Source organism: Myiozetetes cayanensis, unplaced genomic scaffold (assembly GCF_022539395.1).
Source record: "Myiozetetes cayanensis isolate MyiCay16 unplaced genomic scaffold, myiCay2020 scf6-25, whole genome shotgun sequence".
NCBI classification, from domain to species: domain Eukaryota; kingdom Metazoa; phylum Chordata; class Aves; order Passeriformes; family Tyrannidae; genus Myiozetetes; species Myiozetetes cayanensis.
In genome coordinates this window covers 40502166-40524205 of record NW_026087853.1, presented here as the reverse complement: position 1 = coordinate 40524205, position 22040 = coordinate 40502166, and the positions used below count along the sequence as shown (strand labels likewise).

At 40.7% G+C, this 22040-nt stretch overlaps 1 protein-coding gene across 1 annotated transcript; it reads left to right on the top strand.

Moving 5' to 3' along the window:
• The first annotated feature begins 2877 nt into the window (after window positions 1-2877).
• Window positions 2878-20808, top strand: API5 (apoptosis inhibitor 5). The gene is made up of 14 exons (XM_050337027.1): window positions 2878-3075; window positions 6506-6667; window positions 7469-7562; window positions 8571-8636; window positions 8989-9140; window positions 9882-10088; window positions 10622-10726; window positions 11425-11514; window positions 12106-12287; window positions 13461-13554; window positions 14065-14121; window positions 16456-16532; window positions 16859-16995; window positions 18642-20808. The coding sequence occupies exons 1-14, from the start codon at window positions 3007-3009 to the stop codon at window positions 18719-18721; spliced, it is 1572 nt and encodes a 523-aa protein (XP_050192984.1). The 5' UTR covers window positions 2878-3006; the 3' UTR covers window positions 18722-20808.
• The last annotated feature ends 1232 nt before the right edge of the window (window positions 20809-22040 follow it).

Genomic DNA, 22040 nt, shown 5'->3' with positions numbered 1-22040 from the left:
AGTGAGATTAGGAGAATTCAGGATCAATTGCTTATCTAGCATAAGCCAAAAAAATGGACCTTATTTAAGCCTCTTTATTATCCACTGGGTATCTGGCCCACAGAAACCTTTCAGGTTTGGTACCTGAGGATTCATGTGATTAAACCACTGTTCCAGTGTGAAGTCTTCTTTAAGCGTGTCTTCTCCTTCTGTCATAAGAAAGGATTCTATTGCCACATCTAGGGCTTTGCCTGAAGTCTGTCCTCCACCAAAGACCACAGTAGTTGTGGGACAGGAATTAGTAATTTTTTTCCTCTGAGGAAAAAAAAACAAATCTTATCAATTTCACAAGTAAATTATTATTCTTCTGGAGAACTTGTAATGATTCTAGGATACTTGCTTTATGGGCAGCGAGCAGGAATGGGAGTCAAGTGTATAATGATACCACTGCATTATCAAATGAGTCTTTAACTTACTGTAGGGTTATCTCCATCTGCATGGGCATGAGAAGATTGAGAAGAAAGTAGAAATTAAAATCTTGACTAATGGCCAAATTAATCATATTTTGTGAAACTAGGGAACCTACGCTGCAGTCTGACTGTTGACTCATTCACTGAGAATGACTATGTGTCATTCTGAAATGTGCATTTCAAGCTTTTGTGTTTCTAAAGATACATTTTCAAAAATATCCCAACATTAACAAACAGAGAGATCCCTGACAAATAACATGTCCTAGGTGTGTTACACAATCAGTTCTTCATTTGTGTTCCTTCCATGTAAATGTTAAAGACAAATTGTGATTCATTTTAAAAAGGTTCATTATAAAAAATATGTCATACATAAGTGAAAACTAAAGACAGGAAAATGGAAATTGTTGTAAGGAGAGAAAAAATTATAAAAATTATATAAAACAACAAGGAAGTAGTTGAGGGAAAAAATACAAACATCAAAGGGTGGGAATAGAACGAACTTCAGAGAAAACATTTTCTTAATGTGGCTCTGAATACCCCTTTCATTTTGTGTGTTCTCTGTTAGAAAGATGATGAACACAGCTGAATGTCTCACTGCCAGAGAAGGTAAAAATTATAATTCCAAGACATACAATATATGTTATGATACAACATACAAAAATTTGAATAAAATAGTTAGATATAACAAAATATATGTAATTATTGTATATTTGAGACTGCTTAGCATCCCACCCCACCCATTAATCTCCCTGTAGCACAGCAAAAGTCCAGCATTTGAGCTGATCTTCATTTTCCCATTACTCACTGGTGTCTCAAGCACCCCTTCTGCTCTGCCATGGAATACAGAGCCAGCCTTTCCCAGAAGGTACACAGCTTCTCTCACACTCATCTTCATTCGTGCCTATTTTTCTTCCCACAACTGTCATACATACAACAATGTACAAACGCTATTTATTTATCAACATTTGCTATAGAATACATTCACAGTTCAACAGCGTGTTGTTGAGGAAAAAAAAGGCAAGAAAAAGAGATAATGAGGCAGCTCCATCTATTTAAACACTTCAGCAGGGGTTTGGGGTGGGGTGGTAAAATCCAGTTAAATGAGATGTTCATATTTCTTCCTTTCAGACCAAGTTGTAAAAGTTTGCCATGGTAGTGCTGATAAAGATGATTGTATTTTAAAATCTGCATTCAGATGTAATGCTGTCTGGAAGACGCTGGAGGACAAGAGATGGACATCTCTTAATATCCCCCAGGCTGCCTGAGGAAGCTCTCCCTTCCGAGAAGATGTGAAGCTCAGGTAAGCATGCAGTTCTTTTTTTGCATTAAAAAATAATTTTTTTCTCATGTTACATTTTGTTCCCACAACTAAAATTAGCATATTCTTTTGAGATTACTCGGGGTAAATGTGATGGTCACCCACACATCAAGGGTCAGGATGTGGTTAAAGCTCTCTTGGATCTGACAGTAGTCATAAGCTTCCACACCCTCAGATCCCATCACAGCCTGCAAGAATGACATGAATCCACCTGTGGACAGGTAAAGGCACCAGACCTCTGTTCAAAGAGGGGGAGAAAGATGATTAATGCTGTCAGTGCTGCCACTTGTTGAAACACTGTGACAGTAGGGGAAAAACAAAAGGAAGGTAAATGATTGATGCTGCTGTACATCCCTGCTGCGTGTGGTCTGCCTGCATGGACTCTGGAAACAGACTAGGGCTTCAAATGCCTCCGACAGCATCCTTCATCCTGCTGGGAAGGATATTTAAGAGAGGTCCAGCACTTTGCTTAGCTTGGCCTCTGACTGACATAAGAGAAGTCCTCTTTCATTTTAAGTGCCTGTGAGATTTGCAGGATGATAAAGCATCTTGAGATATGAGGAGGAGACACTGCTACAGCCTCATAACTTTTGCCACACTTTATATTTGGACATTTGAGCCTAATGTACATGTGCAGTCTCCATTGACACTACTTGCAGGTCCTTCCATTTCTATAGGCCAGAATTAGAGAGCATTTTCCTCTGCAGGAAAGTCAGCAAGCCACAGGAGAGCAGTCTCATTCCTGTACCAAGAACTCAGCATGCAACAGGCACTTCCTGAGCATCTTTCATCATATTTGTATATGAGAGACAAAAAAAGGGAAACAGAAACGAGGCGCTGGAGGAAGGCAGTGATCAGAGAAAGGAGGAGGAGGAAAAAAAAGAAAAAAGGAAGGCTGCAAAAGGTAAACGGCCAGGACACATTCCTGAGCAGACGAATGCACCCCGTTACAGGGCCCCGGATGAAACCATGTGACGGTGAGCTGTGTCCCCTCCAGGCGGTGGCGGGAGCGCGCTGCCTTCGGGCGCCACCCGCGCGGGGGCGCGCCGGAGCTCCGGGCCCTGCGGTCCCACCTCCCGCCGCGCGGGGGCGCCGCTCGGGCGGCGCGGCGCGGCCGCTCCGGGCCCCGCGCCTCGCTGGTGCTGACGGCGCGGCCCGAGCGGGAGCGGCGGCCGGAGCGGCGGCGGCGTCGGCGGCGGGTTCGGTGTCACGGCGGCTCTGCCCCTTCCCCGCCGCGCCATGCCCACTGTGGAGGAGCTCTACCGCAACTACGGCATCCTGGCGGACGCCACCGAGACGGCGGGCCAGGTGCGGCGTGGCTGCGGCCTGCAAGGCCTCGCTAGGCCTCGGGCTTGCGTAGCGCCGCCACGGGGAGGTTCGGGCCGAGGCGGGGCGGGCGGGGGCGGGCTGGCGTGCAGCCGGAGGGGCTGCGAGACCCCCGCACGGCCGGCCAGCCCGCGGGGCTGTGCGCGGGGCGGGTGGAGCTGGGCATCGCACCTGCGGGTCCGCAAGGACGGCGCCAGCTCCCGGCGCTTCTGCGGCACCCGCGTCGTGTCGGCGGCTCTGCTTTTAAATGTGGCGTCGCGGATATTAACTACTCCTTGGGTAGTCAGGCGGGGAGTTTCGCCTGGCGAAGTTGGGTCTTTAAAAGAGGACAGCGGGAGCTGTGGGGATCCGATCCAGTGCACGTGCGGATCCGGGGAGCCTCTGTCGGGCTGTCTTGCTAAGAGGCTTCTTGTGGAGTCTGCTGTGAAGTCTGTACGGTTCGAGAACTGCCTGTAGTCCCCCCCCTTTTTTTTTTTTCCTTTCCTAAGGGAAGAATGAAAGATCGACCCTCACGACTGAAGATATTTTTTTTCTGCAAAATCCTGGCAAGACCTGCCATTTGTTTATACAGTTACTGAATTATTCAAAAACAGAGGATGGTTCTGTATATTACCAATATAAAATATTGTAGTTAGTTAAAACTAGTTTTGGAGTTGCATTAGGCCTTTATTTTTCTAAATGTCCACCTAAAAAAGCAGCAAGTACTTTTTTCCTTGTGGTTTTTTTTTTTGGGGGGTCATAATGTCCATAGGTAGAAAAATAGCCTTGCATATAACTAGCCATGGATTTTAGACTAGATGCTTCTATACAAAGTCGCTTGGAAAGTTCTTCGAGAGAACAAATCATATGGTGGTTGTTTGGGGGAGGGTGAAGGTTTTTTTCATATTAATTCAAGTACGGTCACTTTGCTTATGTAATAATGCCCTAGTGAAACAAAGCATCCTTGTAGACTGTCCAACAAAAACATAACCTCAGAACCAAAACCAAAGTGCAAATAAAACGTTGGGAACTACAGGGAGAGATGCAGAGTAAAACGTGCTGTTATTGTGCTGTTTTACAAGTACGTGGTCCATCATCATTTTGGCTATTGTGAGTAGCTTTTATGAGGTAGGAACGGCCATGTTAAGTAGACAAACTCCAGCGTTGTTAAGAAATGCAGCCTCTGACAGGGAAGCAGATGTGTAGGAACCTCCGAGGGTAAGTACAGAACGATGATCCCTAAAGCACTCTCCCAGCTTTGCCGTTCTCCAACTTGTAAGCTTCCAGAGGCAGCGTGTCTGTATTGAGCGTAGCTTGCTAGATTGTTCTTCAGTGAACTTTTCTGATGCTTTGTTTAACGGATTATATATCTGGTATATAAGTGTTCTGTGGTAAAATGTTCCACTGCTTCATTAATCTTTGTGAAGGAGTTACCTCCTTTGAACTGGTCGTTTCATAATCTTACTTGGTGTCTCAAATTTTTGTATTCTGAGAAGCCATGAGTTCCTCGTTCATCAGTTTTATCCCATTTACTGCTTTATTATCTCTTCAACAACCTTATGAATGTGAAATCTCACTACAAAAAGTCACAGTCGCCCTGTGAAAAATAATAGAAATGTTGAACGTGAGCATGGGGACCACCAGAAGTATTGAGAGGAGTTGTTTAAAAGACTGGAAGTGAGTGTTTCAGTCGAGAAAGGGGCAGGTATGAGGAGTCCACTTCATGAGTGGAATGAAGGTGAGAAGTTAAGAAAAACTGTTAGGAAGCAGTCTTAAAGAGGAAGATGAACATTTCTCAATAACACACTGTGAAACTTGTCACAGGGCAGTATAGGGTATAGATATCTGGGAGCTAACCTAGAGAAGTTAATGGATGATAGGGCAATTGACAGTTACTGAAAAGGAAAGTCTGGACCCAGACTTTGTGTCTCAGCTTGGGACATTTCTGTGTTACAGACTGGGAGGAAATGTGCAAAACTGAAGGATCGTGCTGCTTCTGTAGTTGCCTGTGTTTTTCTCTCGAGCATTCCATGCTGCCAGGTTCAGGGTAAAACAAACTCCTGCCTGAACTGTGTTTTGTCTAAATGGTAGGAGGAGTTAGCATGCAAGAATACAAATTCATGGAACACAGGCTACTCTGTTTCGTTGCTGTATAAATGCTTTTTCATATGTATTAAGTTTTAAGTAATGTGTTACACAAAAATAACGTTCTTAGTATGCAGTCTGAGAACCTGTGTCTGTAGTGACATGTGTTTCATTGCTGGTCTGTGCTGGCTCATTCCTGTCTTTGCCGTGGAGTGCACTCTGTTGGCACAGCTACAGCGTAAACTGGACAGGGATGTGGATCAGCTGAAAGGCAGCCAGTTTTTTCACGGGTTATTTTTCATGCAGATCTGTATCCCATCCCAGTTCAGAACCTGTCAACAGAGAGAGCTATCAACTGGCTGTATGGAGTGCTTAAGGAACATTGGCACTAAGTGTTAAAATGCAGCTTGCTTTGAAGGGCATTAATGCAGTGTACTGCTTTGTGAATTAGTATCTGTATTAACTATGGGAGAACTTCCACGAGGCACAGGGTGATGATATATGTGGCTCTGTGAAATTTAATGTAAATAAAGCAAATAAAGTGTCCTGTGCTGTCAGTGTTGCTGCTCAAAGTAGGATAAGCCGTCTAAAGCATTCTGTTCACAACCATAAGGAAAATTAGAAGATTCTGATTTCTGCTGGTATCCTAATAATGCTGACTTCTGTTTCACAAACACATAACTAACTACACCAAAGACTTCAATTATTTTAAAGTTTCAGTCTTGCAGGCACAAAATCAAAAACACCTATGTGATTCTAGTTGGAACAGCTAGAGGATGTTCTGTTGTTGCCGAAGTGTTTATTTCTGTGCTTCAGCCAGAGGTTTCTGGGGTATTTTTTATATCTAGTTTATGTTAATAGTTCTTTCAAGCACTGTGTTTCATTTCAGATTAAGTTAACTACTTGAAATGATAGCAGTTGTTCATTAACAATCATTCGTGATCCATTGCAGTGGTCCAGTTGTTGGGAAAGGTAACCTCTACTTAAGAGACAAAAGGCATAAACTCCTTGAAAAACTGCCCAAGTTCAGTGACTGATAATATAATTCTTTGCACTAACCTAATCACAGGTGGTGTGTAAGAGCTGTCAGCCTTAAGGCTAGCAGTTGGAACGGTGAGCACCTGAATAGACAGGAACCAGAATAACAGTAAAAGCCAGGCAACAGAAGCAAATTTTATGAAATTGGCACAGTTATATCAGTCTGAGAGAAAAATCGATTCCTTTGTAAGAAGCTTGTGTAATACAGTTTACTTAAATAGTTGAAGAGGTTGGGAGAGAAAAAGTCTTTTGTTGTCTTGAGAATAACCCAAGATTTTTCCATTTATGTATTCTGGTTTTCCTCTTTTAGCATAAGGATGCATATCAAGTGATCTTGGATGGTGTGAAAGGAGGTGCCAAGGAGAAGAGACTTGCAGCTCAGTTTATTCCTAAGTTCTTCAAGCATTTTCCTGAGCTAGCTGACTCAGCTATCAATGCCCAGTTGGACCTCTGCGAGGATGAAGATGTTTCTGTAAGAATAAGAACCTTGTAGCAAGTTGATACATTGAATTTGTATTTTGCTATTATTTCCTCCTTTTTTTAGCAGGCTGTGTCTTTTGGGAGAGGAGGGTTGGTCTTTTGACAGCTAAACATAGTTGTATTCCTGCAGTTAAAGAATTCATTGTGTAATGGTTTGGAAAGGTGCATCAGTTTTCATTTGTCTTTTTCACTCCCATCATTGATCAAAAGAATAGCTCTGTAGAAAGAAACCTACAGTTTATTTGAATAGCATTTACATGTTTCCCTGTCAAAAAGCACTCAGTGATAATTGGTTCCGATAAATCCTGCTGGGAGGCAAGAAAATCTTGTTTGCACCTGAGAACCACGGGATGTGATTCTGACTGTATTATACTTGCGGAAGTCTGAGATGCTTCATGCTGCTTCTGTGATATTGATAGAAGCTGTACCTTTGAAGATCTCTGTTTATCCGGTCTTAAACAATTTGGACAGATCATTCAAGGATTTTTGTCAATGCTAGGAACTGTAAACCCTAGAGTTTATTCCTGCCATATGCACAACTGCAGAACTATCCTTCCTGTTAGCAAATAAAACTCCATAATAACACACGTTCCATTCTTTATTTTGTTGATCATATGAATAATTTTGTGAACAGAGATACTGTTTGAATTTGATTTTTCTCCAGAGCTGCTTATGTCTAAGAAAAATATATGACTTTCTTCATAAATATGTCAAAACAGTTGTTTGGGGTTTTTTATGGAATTACTGACATGTTAAAATTTTTGTATTTCTACTATACTGACAATTTTGACAGATCCGGCGACAAGCAATCAAGGAATTGCCTCAGTTTGCCACTGGAGATAATCTTCCTCGGGTAGCAGACATACTGACCCAGCTTCTACAGTCAGGTGAGAGAGATTGGTAGTTTCCTGTCTGATCTCTTTGTGGCACACCTAAAAATGTATACCATTTTGGTTCTGTAAAACATTGATTCATAATGTATCCCAGTGTCATTCATGTCCTTCTTCTGTTCTTTTTTGACCACTAATTGCTCTGCAGTTAGGCTGCTGCTTCTCCTGAAAGGCCACTAATCATCCTAATCTAAACTCAAAATCTTCCTTTTAAATAAAATAATTTTTTTTTATTTAAGTTCTCTGAAAGCGTCTGTAGAAAAAGGCAAGGCGCAGGGGGAACCTTACAGACTGCAGCAAATTGCCTTCTGAGGAAAGAGTTATTGGATTTCTAATCCAGATTCTGGAACTTGATAAGTCCTGAAGGCGTTTTCTTTCATACAATGCATTTTTGGTGCAAAATGAATATTTCTGGAGTCAAAATAAATTCAGATTTTAATACACTTTTAATCTCAGTAAGTGAAATTTATATTAGATGTTTAAACTTCTGTTAAAAATGCCTGGTTAAGTCTCTGGGATTCTCAGAAGATAAATTTTGCGTTGGTTTGGTTTTTTTGAGACTTAGGCATTTCTCCATTTAGTTCAAGAGGAAAATTGTTTCTGTCACCTAGAAATACTGTAGATTAAGAGTTCAAAAAGAAATAACTTTATTTGATGTTAATTTAGTGAAGGTCAGCTTGTTAATACAACTGTTCCTTAAAATATCTCAATGTACTGGTTAGTAACTTCCCCAAGTTTTCATGCCTATTAAGTTTATAATGTTAAAGTTTTGGCGGGGAGGCTAAAATGGCAAATAGCTTCTGTGTTTTGCTTCCATCTTTCATAAGCATGGGTTTCAACTTCCTCAGTGTAGTAGCTGTTAAAAATACAGGTTATGTTGTTTATCACTAAATGCTGAGGACAGAATACTTACTGTTTAATTACACATCAGCAATCTTTCTCTGTTTTTCTACTCTTACCTTTTCATTTCAAGTATGTGAATATCAGATTTTTTTCTCTCTCCAGATGATTCTGCAGAATTCAATTTGGTGAATAATGCTTTGCTCAGTATATTTAAGATGGATGCTAAAGGTAAAGGACACATTTTTCTGTATAAGTCTTCTGTTAATACTTCCCAGTCTCTAGTAGGATGAGAACAGGACTCAGTATTTTATCCTAGTACAATGCAAAACTGAGACACATAACTGTTTGGTTTTGCAAGTGATACTGAACTTAATAATCATGGATCTGAATTATGGAGACCAATGAAAGAGTGAGGATTCTGTCAAGATACAGGAAAACTGTTTTTTCTTAAAAGTTAGTACAGCAGTTACTTTAAAACGTGTCATGGAGTCTTAGACAAGTGAACTTCTTTCTTCTGCATAGAATGTTAAGCTCATAACTTTTAAATTAATTTGCATTACCTTATTTATTTTCCATTCAGGAACTCTGGGAGGCTTATTCAGTCAAATTCTTCAGGGAGAGGATATTGTGAGAGAGAGAGCCATTAAGTTCCTCTCTACAAAACTGAAAACCTTGCCTGAGGAGGTGATGACAAAGGAGGTGGAAGAGTTCATATTGACTGAATCAAAGAAGGTGACTGTCTTATTTCAGTACAAATTGAAGTATTATGAAACCATCCCTTAAGTATTATGAAACACAACTGGTGTTGCTTTGGAGTTTGTTTAAACCACGTGTATAGCTGAATATTGTAAAAATGTGATCTTGTACTTACCCTATTCTGTTACACTCCAAAGTTTGCAACAATGTTTTGTGGGAATGTTAAAATTATGGTAGGCTCTTCTCATTTTGTAAGAGCAACTTTTATTAGAATCACAGAATCATTCATGTTGGAAAGGGTCTTTTCGAAACTGATCAGCTCAGTGAATCATGCTCAGCTGAGTTCTGCTCAGCTGAATTCAGATCAGACTTCTAGGTACTTTTTCCAATTGGGTTTTGAAAATCTCTAAGGAAGGAAAGTTCCTATTCTCTCTAGGCAACCAGTTTCAATGTTTAATTGTCCTCAAAAGAATTTATTTTTTTCCCTTTATCCAGTTGGAACCTCCCATTTTAGTTTTGTATCATTGTCTCATTCTCACCGTGTCCACCTCAGCAGAGAACCGACTCCTGCGCTTGGTGACTTGCTCTGAAGTATTGAAAGTTTTAGTGTTAATTTGCCACAGCCACATTCAGCTCTCTCACTGCAGACTGGAAAAGCCCAGTTGCTTTAGGTTCTCCTCACAGATCATGTGCTCTAAACACTGATCACCTTGTTGGTTTGACTTGCAGGTTTGCCAATTACCACCATAGAACTGTTTTTTCTGTTTTTCTGCTAAGGTTCTGGAAGATGTGACAGGCGAGGAATTTGTTCTGTTCATGAAAATACTGTCTGGATTAAAAAGCTTACAGACAGTAAGTGGGAGGCAACAGCTAGTGGAGCTGGTAGCCGAACAAGCTGACCTGGAACAAACATTCAATCCATCTGATCCAGATTGTGTGGATAGACTTCTACAGTGTACTCGGCAGGCAGTGCCACTCTTCTCAGTATGTATTTGTTTGCTTTGCGTGACGAGTATTGTGGAAAGTTAATGGCTGTGACTTGTCTTTGGTGTTCTGAACAATTATGTTAGAATGACCCCATATCAGTACTTCTTCCCCTTCAACTTCTGCTGTATTCAGATGTTGGAAAAAATCCTTAAAGCTTCCAAAACCAAAAATATTTTTGTGTTACTCTCTTTTCAAATTAAGGATGTTATACTGAATTATGACAAGATTCTCACATTAGGTTGTATGAATTTGATTATTTCAAGTCTAGTGCCAGGCAGTTGCAGCCCTTAAAAGCCTATTCTTGGGTTGCAACCAATCTTTTCAGCTGCTGTTGCAGAAAGCCTCTGAGTTTAAGCTGTGTGCAAGGGGGTCTGTTTTAGAAGTTAGAAGGAAGTTTAATAAAGCTTTAAAATGTAGCTGTGTGGTAGGCATTTATAAGGGTGGCATAGAGATGGGGGAAAAGCATTTAACTCCTTCAAACTCAAAGTAGCGTGAATAATGTGCAATGGTTTGTTTGGGGTTTTTTTCAGAAAAATGTTCATTCCACAAAATTTGTTACTTACTTCTGTGAGCATGTTCTGCCAAACCTCAGTTCTTTGACTACTCCAGTGGAGGGTCTTGATATCCAGTTAGAGGTAAGCCAAAGCTAAAATGTCTTTCAGGAGTAATAAATAATAAAAAATAAGCATGTTAGATGAAGACGTCTGTTTTTAAAATTGAAAACTCCTTTCTTAAATAGTTTTCATTTCTTGGCTTGTAGGAAAAGTAGCTACACTAGGAAAAAAGTTTGTACTATTGAGGCATGACTGAGCATTGCCTTTTAAAGCATGTGTCATTTGTCCCGAGCTTTTGAGGCAAGGTAGAGTAAGTAGATCAGTGTAATTATTTTTATATTACTATCAATTGTTTCTAAGCACATAGCATTTACCAAAATGATGGTTGCACAGTTTGTGCTAATTTAATCTCCTGAGGGAGTGGCTTAATGTCTATAATTTTGCTTACATTAATCAGTGCTACAGCTTCAGTTAGATCTCTGTGGCTCTCACTTTGAAGGTGAGCTGTGCTGCAGATGTGGGAGATGGAAGTTTTGTTTACTTGTTGACTAATGCTTGTTGGGATTAGACACACAAACATGTGTTTCTGTTTGAGGACATGAAAAACAGATTAGGCATGTTCTTCCTTGTATTCTTTTCTGATGTTTGGGAGGGGTTTAATTGTAATAGCTGACCTCTACTGTGCCAGTCATAGTGATGTGATAATTGATTTTAGGCTGAAAGTTAAGCCTGTTTACTTTTCAGTTAGCAAACAAAAACCCTACTATTCTTATGTATAGGTTTTAAAGCTTCTTGCTGAAATGAGTTCATTTTGTGGCGATATGGAAAAGCTTGAATCAAATTTGAAGAAGCTGTTTGATAAACTACTGGTAAGACTAATTCATTTCTTATTCATGTAAAAACACTTCAAAAAATTAAGTTTTCATTGAAACAAGTTATTTTTATGTATTCATCTCTTCATCTTTTTTCTAAAGTGAGTGTTTAAGAGGTAGCTCTATCCATGGTAGAAAGTCAAACATCATTTTGCAATTTAAAACCTTTGTAGATACACGGGGCTGTTACCTGAATAATGTTTTTAATTCAGTAGATTTATGTGGGTTTCTTCTTTTTAAATTTTGTAGTTGTGAGAGACTCATGTTGATCTCAGTAAAGACTGTATTTGCACTGACAGTTTTAAGCAAGGTCAGCACTATTTCAGAAGCATTGGTGCAATACATTGTTGCTTCCTGTGGTATCAGTGCCATGGTGGTATTTCCTCTGAGTCTGACGTATCAAGTCACATAAGTCTAGGCGAACCACCTGCACCAGGATTTCATTCAGCAGTTCATCACATTAGTATAGAGATGGGGGATTCTTCTTAAATTATCAGCATAAATACACTGTCCAGTTCAAACACTGCAAAAGAGCTGTCAGTCTGTATAAATGTGTCTCATGCATTGTTTCTCCTTACTGTTCTTTAGGAGTATATGCCCCTTCCTCCAGAGGAAGCAGAGAATGGGGAAAATGCTGGCAATGAAGAACCCAAGCTGCAATTCAGCTATGTGGAGTGTTTATTGTATAGTTTCCATCAGCTGGGTCGTAAACTTCCGGACTTCCTCACAGCCAAGCTGAATGCAGAGAAATTGAAAGACTTTAAAATCAGGTAATCATTTAGAGGCAAGTGTTAGTGTTAGAAAATGTTAGTGGAGTTCCCTAGGGCTCAGTACTGGGGCCTGTCCTGTTTAACATCTTTCCAGTGATTTGGCTGAGGAGTTTGACTGCATCCTCAGTAAGTTCATGGGCAGCACTACGTTGGCCAGGAGTGTTGATCTGCTGGAGGATAGGCAGGCTCTGCAGAGGGATCTGGACAGACTGGATTGATGGGCTGAGGACAACTTTATAAGATTCAGTAAGGCAAAGTGCCAGGTCCTGCACTTGGGTCACAGCAACCCCAGGCAGCTCTGGGGGAGGAGTGGCTTGAGAGCTGCTCAGCAGAAAGGGACCTGGGGATGCTGGCTGACAGCAGCCGAACATGAGCCAGCAGTGTGCCCAAGTGGCCAAGGAGACCAGTGGCATCTTGGCCTGTAACAAGAATAGTGTGGCCAGCAGGATTAGGGAAGTGATTGTCCACCTATACTTAGTACTGGTGAGGCCACACCTTGAGTACTCTGTTCAGTTTTGGGCTTCTCTCTTCAAAAAGGACATGGACGTGCTTGAGCATGTCCAGAGAAGGACAACAAAGCTGATGAAGGGTCTGAAGCAGAAGTTGTAAGAGGAGCAGCTTAATGAGCTGGGCGTGTTTAGCCTGGAGAAGAGGCTCAGGGGGAACCTCATTGCCCCCCTAACTACCTGAAAGGAGGTTGTAGTGAGGTGGGGGTCAGTCTCTCCTGCCATGCCTCAAGTGAAAGGGCAAGAGGAAATGGGCTTTTGTTGCACCAGGAGAGGTTCAGATTAGATATTAATTAAAAAAAAGGGTGATCAGGTACTGGAATAAATTGACCAGAGAGGCAGTGGAGTCACTGTCTCTGGAAGTGTTCAAGAGGCATCTCGATGTGGCACTTGGATATATGGTTTAGGGGTGATTACGGTGGTGCTGGGTTGACGGTTGGACTACATGATGTTCAAGGTCTCTTCCAACCTTAATGATTCTGTGACTATGAAAGTGTGAATTAATATTGTCTGGATGCTAAAGAAGCACAAATCAGATTGATGGATGACTTATTTTGAGCATTTTTCCTAAAGGGAAAAAATCCAAAATTACAGCTTCCCTTTGCCTATGCTTTTATTTTTATGGGACTATGTAAATTTTACTAAAAGATTGCTTTTAATTTTTTAGGCTACAGTATTTTGCTCGAGGGTTGCAGGTTTATATTCGGCAACTTCGTCTGGCACTTCAAGGAAAAACAGGAGAAGCCTTGAAAACAGAGGAGGTAAGTACTGTTCGGGAATTCTGATTTTTCTAATTGAGCCTATCGAAATAGCCATTGGCACGTATTAACAGGCTGCAGTCAGTTGCAAGTATGCAAATAGATTAAGGGAATAATACTGCTAACATTATTGCAAATGCATGTTATCTGATGCTGCATTTTGCCAGCAAAGGTGCTCTTTTAGTTTCTACTGCTAACTACTCTCTGCATCCATGTATATAATTGGCTTAATTGTCCTCTGTGCTTTGTTTTGAAGGGGAAATTTTCATATGTTGTGTGAAAAAACACCAGTGAGTAGTATACTGGAATATTAAAAGCAACTAGTTGGTGTAAAACTGCAAGAAGCCTAAGAGTAGTTGTGATGAAAACTTAGAAGTGTACGCACCTTTCACTGTTACTATTGCTATAGCAATTCACTGGGAAGAACAGCCAGTTTAATGTAAATTCATCAAATGCAAGTTGGCATAAAACTACTAGAATAAGTGTTCAGTGGTGTTTTGGTTTTTTTTACAGAACAAGATTAAAGTGGTTGCCTTGAAAATAACCAATAACATTAATGTTTTAATCAAGGTAAGTCCTCACATCATGAAGGAGTAAATTCCCACAGCAGAGTAACCTGTGCAGCGGAAAGGAATAGATTTGAACGAAGTTGCATTGTGTTACTTTGTGTATTTTGTTAGTTGGTGTTTGCTAGTTCAGAGTTGCCGTGCTTTACTGTTTCTGAAGAGAGGTGGGTCTTGCTGACCATGCTAGCAGCTTAGCTTTTGCTGCTACTGCTGCTGTTAGGATAGGGTGTTGAGGTGCTTTTTTGCAGCACTGATTGCCCCCAGAAGACCACCTTGCTCTAGGGGTCTCTGGGTTCTGCCTGAGCCTTTTTTCTTGTAATATCCCTTTCCTGCAGTGGCAGTGAGAGGTAAGGAATAATTTAAACAAGTGCAAGGATATGTAAAGGAGGGAGGAGGCAAAGCAGCTACTATACAGAACTTTTTTCTCCAGAGAGTCTAGAAGAGATGGGCTGCAGAAAGAGACTTCTATCTGGAGCCCATGAAACCATTCTGATTTCTTCTAACCACCTTTTCCTTTATCTCTTCATTCTCACTCACACAATAAACCAAAAACTTTGCCCGTGGTATTGCAAAGCCTATCCTGTACTGTCATAGGGATATTATAGGGATATCAGATGTCTCCCTGCAGAAGCCATTGTAGTTCATTTTAAGATGCTTGGTGTGCATAGTGTCGTGAAAAGGGGCAGAAATGCAAAGATTTCTTGTCCCACCTGTATTAATATATTTTTTATTGGCTGTCAGTGTCCCCAGAACATCAAAGCCTTTTAAAGCCCAAAACAGTCTGTCTGCACCTCACCTAAAGAGACCCTTTGCTAGACAGATTCACTGCAATGGACAGGACTTTTGATACCCTGATATGGGGATGGCACTTAATAGCAATGGAGAACCTTCTCACCAGAGGTCTCCTACAAGTTACGAGGCTGCCAGCACCAGAAACAAACTGGACTAACTAGCAGCTCACGAAGTAACTTTTGTTAATACAAATATGTGACAAACTACTGTAGGGTTCGTGTTTCCGGTGATAACGTTTAACTGCACGACTACACTTAACGAATAAAAACCCAAAAACCAGAAGCATGCTCTACAAAACAACACAAGCCTTAATACAAAACTCAAGCACCCCCCCTCCACAACAGACCAATTTACAAAGACTAGAACAAAATTGAAACACACTCGTTAACACAAAGCAAAAAAGAAAGAATATAGCTGCTTCCCACTACACACATTTTAACTCACTAAGAGAAGGAAATGCACACCTTAAAGCAAACCATGAACGAGTTGGCAATAAAGTACAATATAGGACCAAAAAAAAAAAATGTAAAGTAAGATATATACCCAGTAAGTTACAAGGTGTAGAGCAAGGAAAAATTAGTATCTATAAAGCAAAGTAGCAAACTACAATTACTAAATAAGGTATCTATGGGGTAAAGGTGAAAGACGGTAATCTATAAAGTATAAGGCAAGGTCAAGGTAAAGAAAGCAGAGTAAATGGTTGCTCACCCCTTCAGTGTCCAAAGGAGTGAAAAGAGACAGGGCAGTTCATTAGTTACCCTGTAGAGGTGATGGAACTTCTCCCCAGTTTTGCTCATGTCCGATCTCTTTTTATACTTTTTTTTCTTAGGCAGTTTTAGTGACTATAGTCAATGATTTTTTGGTGGTGATAGACAGATGACATAGGCATAAGGTTCAGGTCCCTGTGTTCCCGTAGGAGTTTGGGAAGAAAGGCCATGCTATTTGCATAACATTCCATCCTTGTTAATCTTATCAGTCTGTTGTTGGGAAGTCTCCCCATTTTGTTGAGGACTTCAGGAAGCCATGGTGGGAGGCGGGTGTCTCTTTGTCCCTTTTTGTGTAACCCCTTATCATCTGACAATGGGTTTCTGGGAGTGCCGCCTCCAGGTGCTGATCAGGACAGTCATCATGGCCTTAAATTGGTCTATAACCCTCCACAAGGAGGGAGAGAAAGCCTGTGCTTTCTCCATAGATGCCCCATTCCTTGAAATATTTAAGGTTGGGTTGGATGGGGGCCTGAGCAACCTGATCTAGTTGAAGATGTCCCTGCTCATTGCAGGGTGGTTGAACTAGATGGTATTTAAAGGCCCCTTCCAACCCAAACTATTATATGATTATGTATTTGGTCAATACAAGACACTATTTTGTTAATTTAAATCAAATTTCCTACTAAGGCAGTAAGCAAATGCCTTCTCCCTCTGCCATGGGACTTCAAGGAGGATTTAAAATTGTTGGAAATTAGTGGTTATTTTGGAGTCTCAGTAAGTAGCTAAAGTTTTGAAGTGCAATGAATTTAACTGTAAACTGTCCAATTTTGCCTTCACAGGATCTCTTCCACATTCCTCCTTCTTACAAAAGTACAGTTACACTGTCCTGGAAACCAGTGCAGAAGGCAGATGCAAGGTAAGAGTTCTTCATTAAAAAAAAAAAAAAATGTTTGTTTTGTAAACAGCAAAAATTAACTTCCAAGCTGTGTATATTGTATATACACAGCACATGAGATAAAAGTTCACATCTTGTGGCTGTGGAAAATTATCTTAGTCTTGCTTAGAGATACAACAGACTGAATCAACTGGAGACCAGCTTACTTCCTCTTCTGAGGTATTATTATTCAGGGCATCTTCATTAGTGGCTGTTGACTTCCAGTGGTTAATCTTTGAGGCTGAACTACTGTTCCTGTACTTGTCACCACAAGGGTGTAATGACATGTTTTTGTTTTCTTTTGTCAGTCAAAAAAGAGCAAGTGAAGATACAACCTCAAGTTCACCCCCAAAGAAAGCTTCAGCAGGACCAAAAAGGGATGCCAGGCAAATATATAATCCTCCTAGTGGAAAATACAGCAGTAACCTGGGTAGTTTTTCTTATGGTAAGTTAGGCAGTTTGGAAAAACTTTGTCTAGTGACAGTTGTGTCTCGGGGTGGGGGGAACAAATACCACATTCTTGGAAGATCAAGTTGTACTGTCACAAATCTTTGTGTATAATGGTCTTTTCCTAGTTGTTGATCTATTGCAGTGTTTTTGAGTGTTACCAGCCTATAAACAATGTCATTTGCAAGTTACCTTTAGTAGTGTTTTAATACCTAGAGTTAGTAATTGAGCTGTTGTGTTCTCTGTTATGACACACAGCACTTGCACCAATTTCCTATTGGACAGGCAAGTTGCTGCAAATGGCAGATTTGGGTCACCTGTCATACGACTGGACCTGTGCTGCATTCCTGTTACAGCCACTGCTGATGTTGCAGACCTGATCCAGAAGTTCTGGGAATTGCCAGGTTCACTGTGCATCCGCACAGTTATGTTCTCGTGCTCCCGGTCACACTGATTCTGTCTCTCTGCAAGTTGTATTTTTGGGTGCAGCACAAGAGCAGTTGCAGACTGGATGAATAGGCCCAGCAATGGCAGCAGCCCATTCCTGTTTTCCCTGTATGCCCACTGATCCTACCTGTGGCAAGTAAAGAGGCTGGTATGACAAATTACCACCAATGCTCATAGGTTGAAAAACTGATACAAAGCACTGTAAGATATATTAAGCAAAGAGAAAAGATAACATAATCTGCAAATTTCTTACTCTAGACTTCAGGTGATACACCTGTGTCTTTTAAGTATGCTTGTAGTCCTGCAGTTGTAAACATTAGGAAGTTTTCAAACAGAAATGTGTTATTTGTTGCTACTCTTGTTAGTGAGATGCTTAGGCCTCTGGTCAGCTTCTGATTTTTGTGCTCTTTAAAACAAGCATGCAGTTCTCTTTTGTAGTTTAATATGACCTGTATTTTAAGCCTGTACATGAAGAGAAAGCATGAAAGGGGAATGAGGGTTTGATACATTTTCAAACAAATCCAAAGAAACTATATTTATAAAGTATTTTGAGTTTGGTGGGGGTTTTTTGTTTGGTTTTTTTGGTTGTTTGGTTTGGTTTTTGGTTTTGGGGGTTTTTTCTCTTAACAGATTTGTTCTTAACAAAGGGAAGGGGAAAATTTTCTATGGTTTACAAATAGTTTGTGTGGTATCCATCTATATCTAAGATTTCTAGTTGAATACAGTTATCAGCCCAAGAAAAAAAATTATTGTGCTGGCAATAACTTAAGGATAGAAGAGTTCAGATAGAGTGACAAAGTTGTGTTTTTTTTATAAAACACACTAGTAATAAGTCAGACTAACACCTCAATATCAGTATTATGTTGTTGGACAGAAAGATGAGTTCAGCAGCCAGTTTCCTATTCAGTGGTAATGAATTACCCCAGATATAGTTCTAAAATACAGACACAGTTCTGTATCACAGTGTTAGTATGCAGAAAGACTGCAGTTAATTTAGAGAGGTGAGTTCTCTTGACATCCTTTTACGAGTACTGGGGTCCATTTCCCATCAAAGCATAACTTAGCAACCTCATGGTATATAAGCAGAATGAGCCTCAGAGACTGCAGTTAGCCTTCAGTACCTCCAGATATTGCTATTCAGTTTTAATCTGTATTCTGCTGAATAACCTGCATGAAAATTTTCAACTCTTGTTTCAGAGCAAAGAGGTGGTTTCCGTGGTGGACGGGGAAGAGGCTGGGGAGGACGTGGCAATCGTAGCCGAGGAAGAATCTACTGAGAAGACTGCTAAATCTTCCATGCCCCTGAAGGGCTGAAGTGAAAGTGCTACTCAGCAAGTGTTTGCTTGGAGCATTGTTTTCTTCAAGGACTGCCTTCCACTAAGACTGAATTAAATGTTCTTTATACCTTTGTATGTATGATCTACTTTTCTAACGGACTACAACTTGTCCATAGTGAAACTACAGCTGTATTTTTGGATGCTTACAGTCAGCAGTTTGGGTTCTTAATTTTGAAGTGTCTTCAGGATTCAAAATTGGAAAAGAGCATAGATGTTTCATCAAAAGCTGCATCTTGACAGTTTGTATATTAATCTAAAAGTCTACTGCGTAACTGAAACTATATAATTGAGTTTATGTATTAAGTAATGGACAGGAAAGGCATGACAACAGAGATACGTGTCAGATAAGCTTATTAGCAGCTGAAGTAATCCTTTCCTCATTGTAACCGTATTTTGCAATATGTGGAGAAGAGTACCATTGTTGAATTTGCTTTGATTTACATTTTTAATTAAATTGAATGAGATACATGCTGGTTTTTTAAAGTTTGCAACGTGGCTGGAAATCTGTTTTGCTTGTAGCATGACGCAGTCCTCTTACTTCGAGATGTGGAGAAAGTGGCGTTTTTTGGTTTGCACATCTTAACTCTTCTCCGTGCATTGTAATACAAAAGTGATGTTTTGCAAATTAATTTTTAATGTTTAATATGAATATGTGCTTATAGTTATGCTGTGAAATCTCAGTAAATGAACAGCAAAAAAAACCAAAACAATAAATGACTAGAATTATTCCAGGAATGGGTAAAGACTGATGCAGTGATTAAGCTTCATAGGCTGGAGCTGGACCATAGCAGTACCTGGCTCTTTTCTGTGTTTTGCAGATTTCTGGATTAGTTGGCACTGGAGGGTGGGGGTTGGTTGTATTTTTCTTGTTTGGTGATTTTATTTTTGTGTGTGTGTGTGTGTGAAGTTTTTGTTTGGGGGGTTTTTGTGTGGTTGGTTTTTTAACCAATAGTTGCATTTAAAAATATATAAATAAAATTGTATTTTGGGTAACATTGAAAAATTCCAACTATGTAGTTCAATTCAGGTGGAAGAGTTAAAAATTCCATGCTATTTTTTTCCATAGCAACTTGGGATTCTTATTTACTGGTGTACACCCAGAAAATACAAAGTAAGAGCACAATGCTTTTTTTTTTATTCTCACCACTCATAGTTTTTAATTCTCAGGTCCTTCAACATTGTAAAGAAATTAGCATATAGTAAAAAGAAGTTGGGACAGAGGAAAAGAATTTTAATTAAGTGTTCCAGGGCATGTTGGTGTAAAATACCTTAGGCTTTAGAAGAATGAATAATGTTTCTTATCCTGCTTTTTTTCTTTTTTGTTCAGCCATTCGATATCCACAGAAGGTGATGTCTCCCCACTCTGGTTCCATTTGTATTTGCTTGTAAATCTGACTCAGGTGTTTTCATTAACACCCCTTGATATTTATCACTACAATCAGATGGCCAAAATACCAAAACTATGTCAATGTGAGAGACATTGTTGATGCTAAATAAGAAGTCTTTTTTGCTTAACTCTGGAACAGTAGGCAGCAAACTTTGGACATTCCAGGACATGTGAGCTGACTTTTATTTGTCACAAAAACCACAAAACTTGGCGAAAAGCTTTCAAGGACAAATTTGTGAGACCAAAATCTCACTCTGAAAATAGGCACTGGATGCATAATAAGCTTCCATTGGAGGAAAAAAGGAGGAAAAAAAAAGACATTTTGCGCTTGTGGCTATAATTGGTGTTTTGAGGGGATTTAAAAATGTAATCTCAAAGCCTAAACATAGCTTGTATTTAGACTAGTAGCTAGGTGCTAGCAGCTTATTTTCTCACTGAATTTTGAGTGAGTTTTCTTCACACGAGTCCTGTATTTCAGAGGTGATGTGCAAAGTCCTTGTGGCCTCAGTAGTTAGATTATTTTTCCCCAGTTTCATATCTAATTTTAATGCAGTGAGTTCTTGTGGAAACACCTGTTTACCATCTTGTTGAATTGTAAATGTTCCCTTACAGCTTTGGAATAAATTCATTTTGTAATTTTGTTTGGCTCATTGTTTCACAGTTACTCTGCAACATTTTGTGTTGGCTTAGTAAAAGGGTTCTGTGGTACCTTTTGGTTGTAGTTGCCTTACTCTTGAGATTGCTATAGGTGTATACAGCTTTTTGCCATTAAGGAATAGATTGGATCAAGACTGTGTTAGCTGTTTCAACTTTTAAGTAATTCACTTTTAAATGCGAAGTTTTGCCTAGGAATTTAAATATTCAGCAAAAGCTGCGTGTCATACATCTTATGTGGAAATCAGGTGAAAAGGAGTCCTTCGTTGTCTTATCCGACCTCTTTGACGTTGACAGTGTGATACAATTCGTTGGTATCTTACGATAGAGCAAGACTGGCTTGGAATGGCAGTCTGGGGTTTTTTTGTGGAATCTTGTAATATGCCTGATGTGTAAACTCTGGCAGTGGTAAGGAACTATCATACTTGTGCAGGTATTTTCTCTAGGCTGATAGAAACTGAATCGCTTGCATTAGTTTAACCACTGACACTATCTGGAAATTTGTTTCTACTTAATGGGTTTTGAGTTACCAGTGAATTTTACTGTTTAACAGGCTCCAGAAGTTTGGTGTCCCCAAGAAGCAGGACTGCAGAAAGGTAGAAGAAAATTTGAATGTGGCAGCTTTTAGATCTCACTCAGGACTGGGAAACAGGCTGTCGCTGCTGGGTTGGTATTTACTGTTAACTGCAATTGGAAAAGTTCAGATGTTCCTGTGTAACTGAAAAGCATTAGAAGAGAAAGGAGCTATATGTGCCTTTCAGAGCTCCCTTCACCCATCTCCTCTAGGGGCTGAGGATAAAAACCTCTGCTTAGCTGCGGGTCCGGTTTGCTTTGCGCTGGGCCATGCAGTCCTTTCCCCGAGCTGTCGTGGCGAACGCCCCAGCGTGCACCAGACAGAAATCACCTTCTTTAAAATCGCAGCGTTCGGCGCGGCACGCCGTTTGTTGGCACTTAACGCCGGCCTGGAGCTCCGGCAAGGGCCCCTGGGCCAGACACGGCTCCCCGCGAGGGAGAAGTCGCTGCTTGGAGCCCCCGTTCCTGTGCCTCCGCCCGGGGGCTGCAGCCGTGGGCTCAGGGGAGCGCTCGGGCCGGGGCTCCTGCGCTGCCTGAGGGAACAGCCCCGGACCGACCCCGACAGGGTCGGTCCGGGGCTGTTCCCTCAGGCTGCGCAGGAGCCCCGGCCCGACCCTGCCCCGCCCTCCCGGCGCGGCCGCACCG